This window comes from Pelobates fuscus, chromosome 5 (assembly GCF_036172605.1).
Source record: "Pelobates fuscus isolate aPelFus1 chromosome 5, aPelFus1.pri, whole genome shotgun sequence".
Classification (NCBI taxonomy): Eukaryota; Metazoa; Chordata; class Amphibia; order Anura; family Pelobatidae; genus Pelobates; species Pelobates fuscus.
Window position 1 is genome coordinate 187,393,887 of NC_086321.1, and position 11,931 is coordinate 187,405,817.

Consider the following 11,931-nt stretch of genomic DNA (forward strand, 5'->3'; position numbering starts at 1 on the left):
AAAGGGTCAACAAGGAGCAGGAAGGGTCAGCAAGGAGCACAAACGTAAAGCAGGAGAAGGAGCAGAAATTAGCATGAAGGGTTTGCAAGGAGAAGGAAGGGTCTGCAAAGAGCAGAAAGGGACAGAAGGATCACAAAGGTAAATGACCAGAAAGAATCAGAAGGAGCACAAAGGTAAAGGAGGAGAAGGAGCAGATAACGGTAGCAAGGGAAAGCAAGGAGCACAAAGGTAAAGTAGGAGACGGAGCAGAAAGGGTCTGCAAGGAGCAGAAAAGGAGCAGAAAGAGAAAGGAGCAGAAGGGTGCAAAATAAGCAGAAAATAACAGAAAGGTAAAGGAGCAGAAGGAGCCAAGGAGGAGAGAAGACAGTGTCAGAAGAAAAAGAAGACTGTGTCAAATGAAGGAGAAGAAAAGGAGATTGGAGCAGAAAGGACAAGTGAAGTGAACCCTCCACTTTATTCTGGACACCACATCATTAGGCTTTGGTACCTGGGCCTGGCAGGGAAACTTTGGACCTTCTCATCACCCCAGGTAAAAAAAAAAGTGTTTTATTTACTGAGTGTCAGGAAGCACAGAGTGCCGATGGGTAGGGGTGTCAGTGATTGGCTAGAGCGGGCAGCTGGCACTCTAAGCCAATCAGTAGCTCCCCATTCATAAAAAATTAAAACATTTTTATAAACCGGGAGCTAGCGATTAGCTTAGAGCGTCAATTGACCACTCTAGCCAATCTGCAGCACCCATGCCTGACGTCAATTTGCACTTCCTGACACTCCGTTTCAGAAGCTGAATACCACTGAGCGACCTGGAGATCTGGAGCTGGAGGAACCCTTTGGGGTTAAACCATTTGAGAGCGATTTAACCCCTTAAAGGAAAGAGAGCACCCAGGGGCTTCCTGGCATCATAACACTTTCATTTAGATTAAATTGTTATGGTGACCAGAATGTTTCTTTAATTTGCTTAAAGGAACATTATAGTGTCAGGAATACAAACATGTATTCCTGACACCATAGTTGTGAAAATGCTATTTACCCTGGCTTTATGTGATAAAGGCTATGCCCCTTCCCTTTCATGGCACTGTCAAAAAGGGACCAAGCATGGATGTCATTACAATTATGCCCCCCCCCCCCTTCCCCTAGAAAAATTATTGCGGACGCCCATGGCCATAGACGACTGTATTTGGAAAAGCAAAAGACAAGGACCTAGTACCCTTACAGAAGGGCATAGACTACCTTATTTGGCAAAACAAAAGACACTGTGGCCTGAAAATGTTATACAGCCCCAAATTCTGGGGGACTGGGTCTGCCACACTTGCACCTCCACTACTTAGCATCCCAACTGGCGCAGGTAGCGTTGTGACATACACCCTCATGGAATATGGGTTGACTTATGATGGATTCAGACCTCCCTCAGTTTTTTATATGGGTCCTGAATAGAAACATGGAACGCTGTTGCGAATGGATTGCCCATCAATAGTGAACGCTATCTGTGTCTGGGATACTAGCATAACAAAATTCTAGGTAGCATCATCTGACCCCTTCCCTTGTTGGGAAATACAGCATTACTACTGGGTATTAAGGCATGTGAATTTAGAGGTATTGAGTATGTATGGATACAAAGGATCAATCTGTTGTTTACTAAGTGGGTAGAAGTGCCAGTTTGAGGACCTTCAGGGCAGAACATCCTTGACACCAACCAATTATTTCAAATATATCCAAGTAAGAGACACTAACCAATCATTTATCAAAGAAGCTGACAATTTTTTCGAGAAACTATGTCTAGAAGAATCACACCAATAAGGTCTCATCATCTTATTATATTCTCATTTGAGTTCCAACACACCAGCCTGGGGGCAACTACAGTAAACAGACCTATGGGAGGCAGAATTAGAAGAGGTCCTAGAGAGTACAGACTGAGAGGCTGTATGGAAAGCTAATAAAACATTGATATGTGTAACAAATTGTATCATATTGTATTGTATGACTAAAACGCCAATGATTTGTGTTGGCGATTATGCAGGAACAGGAGCACATATGGGCATATGTGGTGGGATTATCCAAAGGGTAACACCTTCTGGAGGGGAGTGCGTGACTTGTTATCCCAAGTGTTTTAAAGAAGGGTGGAATTGGACCCTTGAGTCTTTGGAGTTTTCCAGGCCTCTAGATGGCTTAACGATAACAGAACAGAAACTCTTTTTACAAAATCACCCTGACTGCCAGGAGAGCCCTAGCCCAATTTTTGCTTCAATCTGAGATGCCACCCATTGAAAATGTACTTCTGAAAATCAAAGATAATTATTTGATGGATAAATTAACTGCCCATGTGATGGGGTGAGGGGTGCTTTGAAGTCATTATCTAATGTATAAGAGATTTGGGAAAAGTTTACAGGGAATGGGCAATGTGTAGATCCGGGCCTGGGGGCACACAACCTGTGGGTGTTTGTATGTATGTATGTCAGTATGTATGTTTGTGTGTGTCTGTATGTCCTTATGCATGTGTGTGTGTGTCTGTATGTATGTTAGTATGTGTGTGTGTGTGTGCCACTATGTATTTCTGTGTGTCTGCATATGCATGTGTCTCAGTATGTGTGTGTCAGTATGTATGTCTGTGTCAGTATGTGTGTCTGTTAGTATGTATGTGTGTGTCAGTATGTGTGTATCTTTGTGTGTGTGTGTGTCTGTGTCCTTTTGTATCAGTGCGTGTGTTTGTGTCTGTGTGTGTATTCCTGTGGGCGGGATTTGGAGGCGGTCCCTGTGGGTGGTCTAGGAGGCAGGCCCCCGGGGACTAAGACCCTGAGCTGAGTTAGGGGCCCCAAAAATTCTGTCAATTACCTGCAATTACCTACCTTATCTAATGTATAAGAGATTTGGGAAAAGTTTACAGGGAATGGGCAATGTGTAGATCCGGGCCTGGGGGCACACAACCTGTGGGTGTTTGTATGTATGTATGTATGTCAGTATGTATGTTTGTGTGTGGCTGTATGTCCTTATGCATGTGTGTGTGTCTGTATGTATGTTAGTATGTGTGTGTGTGTGCCACTATGTATTTCTGTGTGTCTGCATATGCATGTGTCTCAGTATGTGTGTGTCAGTATGTATGTCTGTGTCAGTATGTGTGTCTGTTAGTATGTATGTGTGTGTCAGTATGTGTGTATTTTTGTGTGTGTGTGTGTGTGTGTCTGTGTCCTTTTGTATCAGTGCGTGTGTTTGTGTCTGTGTGTGTATTCCTGTGGGTGGGATTTGGAGGCGGTCCCTGTGGGTGGGCTAGGAGGCAGGCCCCCGGGGGCTAAGACCCTGAGCTGAGTTAGGGGCCCCAAAAATTCTGTCAATTACCTGCATATATTTTTTTTAAATCTGAAATAAATACCAGTTCGTGGGGGGTCTAAGGTAGCCAGTTAGCACTTGGCATGACCCTAGCTTTTGACCCCCCAGATGTTTTTGAACTACAACGCCCATGATTCTTTTGAATAAAACATATAGCCAACACCCATGATTCATTTAATGAAACAGATAGCCAATGCCCATGTTTTTTTGTTTTTTAATGAAACGGATAGCCAGGGAATCATGGCTGATAGCCAGGGTATCATGGGAGTTGTGGTTACACAGGTTGTGTAGGCCTGGTATTGATAAATCCCTGGCAGTCTCACTGTTCAATTCTCTGCCACTTAGGAGTTTAAAAGCTTTGTTTATGTAGCCCTAGCCACAACTCCCTGCATGTGATTTACACAGTCTTCCTAAACACTTCCTGTAAATAGAGATCTAATGTTTATACTTCCTTTATTGAACTATATGTTTAATGTAGAACTTATTATCTCCTGCACTGTTAATAGCTTGCTATATCTTGCAAGAGCCTCTAGTTTATGATTAAGATTCAATGTATAGAGCAGAATATAAACACTTCTAAAGTAATTTAAAATCTGATTGAAAATTAAGCCAAGTCTTTCATGCATACTGTGTGACTCACAGCCAGGAGAGGTGTGGCTAGGGCTACATAAACACAAACAATTCACTAATAATAATTTATACAAGTAAAATGTTATTTAGAATAAAAACAATGTAGCTTATTAAAACAGACTGATTTCTAGGTGTTCAAACGGCTTTTATTTGTGTCACCGGAAATGTATAACAATGCGATAGGATAGTAAAATAGGAGACACGCAGGTCTCGCAACAGCGGGAGCAGCCATATAAATATAAAGAAATGAACACCAAAATAATATTAACAATTAGAAGGTAGTACAGTAGCAACATTGTTAACTTTGTTACGGTACATGTAGTAAATATGCAAACATCTGTATCTTATAGTCGGGTGCGAAGGGGGAAGGGGTAGGTTTATCAACTCTGTGTGAGCCAGGTAGTGACTGTGTAGTGTATGGTCAAGATACGCCAGTCATCATAATGGCTGTGTACAGCCAAGGAGTATCTTTGAAGCGGATAGGGGCTATTATAACGTCTGTGGTAAGGCTGACCTGAAGATATAAATCGGAGAGAGGACTCGTCGTCATGTATATTATTGAGGAATAGTGGGTTTCCATTGGGTCCAATTGCCTCGCGCGGGCCCTGTTTTGTCGTGCGGGCAGTAAAATCTGTAGGTTTAGTCTATAGTAGAGGGCAGCGACGGTTTAGCGGAGCATCCGCATAGCACCTGAGGCCCTAGCCCACCATACCCTCCTATTAGACTGTTGTTGAGACTAGTGTGCACGGGCAATGGGGACAGACTATTGCGTGGGGTCAGGGAAAGAGAGCCAGTGGTGTAGAAAGGAGAGCACAATAACAGAAGGAGATATGGAAGAGAGAGAGGAGGAAAGAGAGAGAGAAAAAAAGGGGGGGGGATCTAGAGGAGCACCCTCGTCGTGCCCATGGTAGATTCGGGACCGAGGTGTTCCGTGTAATGAAGTGCCACTCGCCCAGGGGCGCGGATGGATGTGGGGGGAGGTGTAGAGGGGCACCCCTCACGGGCTACGCCCCCGCCCGTCCCCCCCACCCCGCCCCGCCACGTAAGACAGCCACGGCCGCCAAAATCAGTGGAGTATACAAATATGGCAACATATAATAACTTCTTAGATTGTACCTATGTGATCACAACTAAACTTAAACAACACAAGGTAAATAGATAGATAAAATATCCCCAATCAAAAACTGACTCTGTGTCAGTGTTAATAATGTTAATGAACACTATATGGATGAGAGCCCTGTATATAATCAACTTGAATGCTTGGCAGAAACAAGGAAAAAAAGGGAAAAAATTAAAAAATGAAAAAACAAGAAAAAGTGAGAAATAATGACAGGGCCTTCGAAGGGACAATCCAGGTCCAGAGCATGCAGCCCAGGCACCTCAGCTACAGAGAGAGAGGGAGCCCAGGCACCCCATACACTACTAGGCAGAACAAGTGATTACAGCGACCTGCATGAAGGAGCAGCTATTCAGATCCACACAGGCACGCAAGACTACTCACCTGCAGACCTGGACAAGCCATCACACTCAGCAATTTTACCACATCCAGGACTTTCCTCAATAACAAGAGTGGTGAGATCTATCCAATACCATCCACCAGTGGATTCCTGTTTTTGCTACTTTTAGTGTGCAAACACTGGGACTGTATATAATTTTTTTCCATTGTTGTCATTATTTCTCCCTTTTTCTTGTTTTTTCATTTTTCAACATTTTTATTTTTTTCCCCTTTTTACCCTTTTTTCTGCCAAGCATTCAAGTTGATTATATACAGGGCTCTCATCCATAAAGTGTTCATTAACACTATTAACACTATTAACACTGACACAGAGTTGGTTTTTGATTGGGGATATTTTATCTATCTATTTACCTTGTGTTGTTTAAGTTTAGTTGTGATCACATAGGTACAATCTAAGAAGTTATTATATGTTGCCATATTTGTATACTCCACTGATTTTAAGAGATATCTGATTGAAAATCGTCAGAACAATAAATAATACTTTTTTGCTTTATATCTAATATTAAGTGCGGTATTATATGTTCTATTGTACATATTGTATCTTAAAGACACATTACTGTATTGCTGTGGAGCTCTGGCAAAAAAAAAAAAAAAACAAGAATACTGAGCTACTACAAAACAGGGACTTCAGTATAGGTAAGAGAGACAGATGTATTTGGGTTCAAAATAGGGAAAATCCCTCATGAATGGGAACACTTGGTATTTGTATTCTTTAGATTAGTTATTGTTGAGTTAGTATCATTATTGTATCACGGAGTTCCTCTTCAAAACATTTCCCAGTAATGTGCATAGTAGAATATCACGCAGCTCCACGACTATAAAATACAGTGTAATGTGCAAAATGACAGCATTACACTAATAAATCTCACAATAAAGTGCTGAAAAGTGTGTGTTGGTTATGTGTGATATGTGTGATGTGTATTTATGGTAGTGATAGTAAAAAAAAATATTCTGACCTATAGGACTGATAAAATAAATAGTGCCACTCAGATTTCTCCCAATATTTACTTGTTGACATTAGGCAACAGCCATTATAGCATGTTGCTGAACTTACGGTGTGGCCATATCTTTTGATCATCTTAATTTCCTCATTTTGCCTACATACTGTAGTAGGCTTTTTTTTCTTTGTAGAATACAATATTGTGGGAACTGAGACCCTTAATGACCACTTTAAGAGAATACTCATGAAAGTGAAGGATTCCAGTCCCCACAGTTCGAAAGCCTCTGTAAACTACAGGAGGTTATCACAAAAAAGCGATTCAGGTTATGAATATAAGTACTCAGGTATTTACTCAGAATCACCCTGCATGACTTTATAGGGTTACCTTACTATGAATATGTTTTGACGTCACTAGCTTCCCTAAATGTAATTTAATCTTTCTTGCGAAGTGAATGGAAAGGACTGTTACATAACTCTTCTGTAGATACAATACTTTCACAGCCTATACTACTCTTAAAATATATATTTGTTTGTTTTCTTCCCAACTCCCTCCATCAGTGGTGTTCACTAAAGTGAAAATTCAAAGTGAATTGAAAGTGATTTTCAAATTTAAGGCCAGAGTAGCTGATTGCAAAGCATAGGTGACTTAGATAATTTTTCCAGGTGGGCTATTTTGACCTTAAATTTGAAATTCACTTTGGACTCACCATGCATTCTCGCTTTAGTAAATAATGCTGTTTATCTTCCAGTAAGAAATAAAGCAAATAAATAGTACAGGAAGAAATGTGTACACATTTAAGAAAATACTGGTATAAAAGGAAACATCCGTGTACTTTGAATGGCTTGTAAAAATTATTTAATGCTGATTTATTAAAGCTAAAAAGATTGTCAAATAATTACCGTATTTTTCGCTCCATAAGACGCACTTTTTTCCCCTCAAAAGTGAGGGGAAATGTCTGTGCGTCTTATGGAGCGTATATGAAGCTTTACTTACCTGTCTTGCAGCGTTGGCCGGCACCACAGGGCGCACCGCGGTAGTGGAACTTGAATTTCATGTTCCGGTTTCCGGCGGGACTGAAAGGAAGTGTGCACAAGCTGAGTGCGCACTTCCTTTCAGTCCCGCCGGAAACCGGAACATGAAAGTCAAGTTCCACTACCGCGGTGCGCCCAATGCTGCCGGCCAACGCTGCAAGACAGGTAAGTAATTATGGGACAAGGGGAGGGGGACAGTATGGGAGAGAAGAATATGGTCAGGGGGATGAAGTCTATGGGGAGGGGGGGGATGAAGTCTATGGGGAGGGGGGGATGAAGTCTATGGGGAGGGGGGGATGACGTCTATGGGGAGGGGGGGATGAAGTCTATGGGGGGAGGGGGAGGGGATGAAGTCTATGGGGAGGGGGGATGAACTATATGGGGAGGGGGGGATGAAGTATATGGGGAGGGGGGGATGAAGTATATGGGGGGGATGAAGTATATGGGGAGGGGGGATGAAGTCTATGGGGAGGGGGGGATGAAGTCTATGGGGAGGGGGGGATGAAGTCTATGGGGAGGGGGGATGAAGTCTATGGGGAGGGGGGGGATGAAGTCTATGGGGAGGGGGTGGATGAAGTCTATGGGAAGGGGGGAGATGAGGTCTATGGGGAGGGGGTGGATGAAGTCTATGGGGAGGGGGTGGATGAAGTCTATGGGGAGGGGGTGGATGAAGACTATGGGGAGGGGGTGGATGAAGACTATGGGGAGAGGGTGGATGAAGACTATGGGGAGGGGGTGGGTGAAGTCTATGGGGAGGGGGTGGGTGAAGTCTATGGGGAGGGGGTGGGTGAAGTCTATGGGGAGGGGGTGGGTGAAGTCTATGGGGAGGGGGTGGGTGAAGTCTATGGGGAGGGGGTGGGTGAAGACTATGGGGAGGAGGTGGGTGAAGACTATGGGAGAGAGGAGAAGACTATGGGAGGGGGGGACACTATGGGACAGGGGAGAAAAAAAATATTCTGTACAAACTGTCCTATAGTAAGAAACACTATGGGACAGTTTGTTCAGAATATTTTTTTTCTGGGTTTCTTCCTCTAAAAACTAGGTGCGTCTTATGGTGAGGTGCGTCTTATGGAGCGAAAAATACGGTACATAACAATAAAGCTTTTTCCATTAAGTATTATTTTAATTTTAAAGAAAAATTCTAAAAATTGGTTTAAAAATTTAAAAAAAAAAAGGTCATGGTGCTTTCTGGAAAAACACAAATATAATTTAAGAGCATATTCAGCATTTTGCCTGGAATATCAGTAATAAATGAGCCCATCTTACAAAGCAAATAATTAACTAACACTATACACAGAGAATATGTTATGTTTCTATGTAACTATAATGTAACTATAACAAAATTAAACACAATTTTAAAGATGCTGGAAGATTGTTTCCACCAACCAGAAGCAGCCATGGTATTCAACGTCATGAAAAGTCATTGGTTATCATATGTATGGAATTTATTGTTTATTTTCCTCTATGGATTATATTTAATAAACGATTTTCCGTCCCACATTTTTTTAATTGATATCTTAACCTCTTTGTTCCTCAAGGTGTAAATGACTGGGTTAAGCATTGGTGCTATGACTGTATAGAATACTATAACTACTTGATCAGCTTGGAAAGAAGTGGATGGCCTCATGTAGATGAAGACGCAAGGACCGAAGAAAAATGTCACTACAGTGATATGAGAAGCACACGTTGAAAAGGCTTTACGTCTGCCATCAGTTGTCTTTATTTTTAGGATTGATGAAACAATGCCAACATAAGAAATCAAGACACAGATAAAACATCCCAATGAAACGATACCACTGTTGGCCACTATCATTGCATCAATCATTGTTGTATCAGTACAGGCCAGTCTGATAAGTGGTGGAATATCGCAGAAAAAACTGTTTATCTCATTGGGGCCACAAAAGGGTAATCCCATGGTTAAAGTTGTTTGTATATTGGAGTGGACAAAGCTAATGGTCCAGGTTGCTGCTACCATCCACAAACACAGCTTCTTGCTCATAATTAAAGAATAGTTCAGAGGTTTGCAAATGGCCACATATCTATCATAAGCCATAACTGTGAAAATAAAGCATTCTGCACATGCAAAAAAGTGGAAAAAGTATAGTTGTGTGATGCAACCATTAAAGGAAATAACTTTCCTCTCAGACAGGAAGTCTACCAACATCTTTGGCACAGTCACTGATGAGTAACAAAGATCAATAAAGGACAACTTGCTTAGGAAAAAATACATAGGACTATGGAGCCGAGGGTCAGCTCTGATTGTCATCATAATAAGAATGTTCCCACTCAAGAGTAAAAAATAGATCATAAGGAAGATGAAGAATACAGAATGTTGAAGACCTGGAGAGAAAGCAAATGCCACAAAAACAAATTCTTTTACTTCTGTTGAGTTTTCCTTTGATGAGTGAATGAGGCCTGATTTGTCAGGGATCCCAGGAAGATCAGATGATATATTACAATTTACCATGATTATCATATATGATTCACATATCTTTCAAATATCAACCCGTGTATGAACCAGCTGGAGCTTTAAAACAATGAGAGAGAAAGTAAAAGAGACAGAGAAAGATAGAGGGCAAGAAAAATGGCACTGTTGACATATTAGAATGACAGTATTTTATTTTATTTAACATTTTTATGTAGAATTCTAGGGACCTGATATTGGTTAGAAATAATACAGCCTTGAAATAACTGGTACAACAATCAGAGTGTACATTAACATTGGGACTTTATAAAAAATAAATAAAGTCTATATAACCTGTAGAATCAACTAGATAAAACAACTGAGAAATGATATTGAAGTTACAAGCATTATTGTACACACACTATGTGTAGACAAACCATATTGTAAAAAAAAAAAGAATCAATGTGTTTTCTCGCTTATTTATTTATTTTAAATTACCATACATAACAATGTTATATAAGCAATAACTAAAGTCAAGTATATAGCAATAACACAACCACATTTACTATAATATATTGCAAAAAATATATATAAACATATAACTGTGTGCTCAGTTCTATATATATTAAGCTGACAACACAAATAAAATGTTTAGTGTATAATGCATCTTTGTGTGTTGTAAGGTACATTCATATATACACTTTGTGTTCATTTACAGATAAACACCAAGGGTAACACAGAGTTTAGTTAATCTGTACTTATCCTGGTACAACAACCAGATCCAGTTATATCAAACAAAGAAAAGTGTATTCTTGGGAATTTTTAAATACAATTTTTCCCTCTTTATTATAGTAGACAATTACGGTGCATTAATGTTTCAGTCTCAACAGGAGACTTTTGTCAAGAAATATTGTTGCACAATGAACAAACTTTTCGGCCATTCACCTCGTGGGCACTCCCACTGCACTCTCTGGTAGCTGTGTATATGTCTTTCTCTGTGGTGCTGGTGTATCTACCTAACAGTATGGTCCAACTGCTTTTTTCTTCTTCGTGAGTGCAGGAGGTTTCTATCAAGTCTCCATTTCTTAATTCTTTGTTATATATGTATGGTGCACTGTCTAATTGAGATCTGTCTTACTCTAGGCTATTGATATAGTTATTTTAGTTATTCATTCACTGACTAATGGTGTTCACACAGAGCCTTCTTTTCACAGTCACCTCACTTTGGATAACTGGGATATCAACTTAAGTTTGTTCATTGTGTAACACTAGGTCTTAAGAAAAGTCTTCTTTTGAGACAAAAACACTGATACACTGCAATTGTCTACTTGTGGAGTTAATAAAGCAATGCAAATTTTATTTAAAAATCCACAAGAATACGCTTGTCCTTGTTTGAGAGATTTCCAGATTCTTTCTCTCAGTTCGGAGGGAAATAAAATTCTTTAAACCTTTGCTTTAATAGCTTGCAGTTATGTTTTATATTTCACTTCCTCTCCACAGCGTGGTAACTAGTGTCTAGATTTCAATGTATGGTTAAAGGGAAAAACATCAAGTTCTGTAAAAAATAAAAATCACATTTTCTTACTAGATAAATTGCTCATTTACATCTAAAACAATATTTCCAACATATTAACAAAGCAAACACGTGCAGAGTATTGTGGGAACAAAATATTGTTTTATTGAAGTGAACTTACCTCCCATTTAGATGTGACGTTAATGTTGCTACCAGCTTACTTGTATTTTACGTATGTTTTATGTATTTTTAGATATTTAAAAAAGCAACGGGATAATATTGTTCGTGTACAAATCCATGATGTGCTTGTGTTATTAATATATAATTACGTTTCACACAGGTACCACAACTCACTGCACAAAAAAGCAATTAATTCAATAAATAAATCATTATCCACTATGCCAAAAGGAAAATAGTGTCTTACACACATTATCATCATATGGGCCATCATCACTACAACTGTAGTTTGCAGACAAAGGAGGGATCCACACTCTAATCACTTGTAGACCTCGGTGCACTGTACCTTGGGCTGGCTGGCAGTGTATATATGAATGTACCCCATAACATATAGTGAAGAC

At 40.2% G+C, this 11,931-nt stretch overlaps 1 protein-coding gene across 1 annotated transcript; it reads right to left on the bottom strand.

Annotated features, from left to right (window-relative positions):
- Positions 1-8,898: 8,898 nt before the first annotated feature.
- Positions 8,899-9,903, bottom strand: LOC134612135 (olfactory receptor 4E2-like). Its single transcript, XM_063456509.1, has one exon. The coding sequence runs from the start codon at positions 9,901-9,903 to the stop codon at positions 8,899-8,901; it is 1,005 nt and encodes a 334-aa protein (XP_063312579.1).
- Between the last annotated feature and the right edge of the window lie 2,028 nt (positions 9,904-11,931).

Excerpts from the sequence above, each read along its gene's own strand:
- LOC134612135 (XM_063456509.1), bottom strand. The coding sequence starts at position 9,903 with ATGGTAAATTGTAATATATCATCTGATCTTCCTGGGATCCCTGACAAA.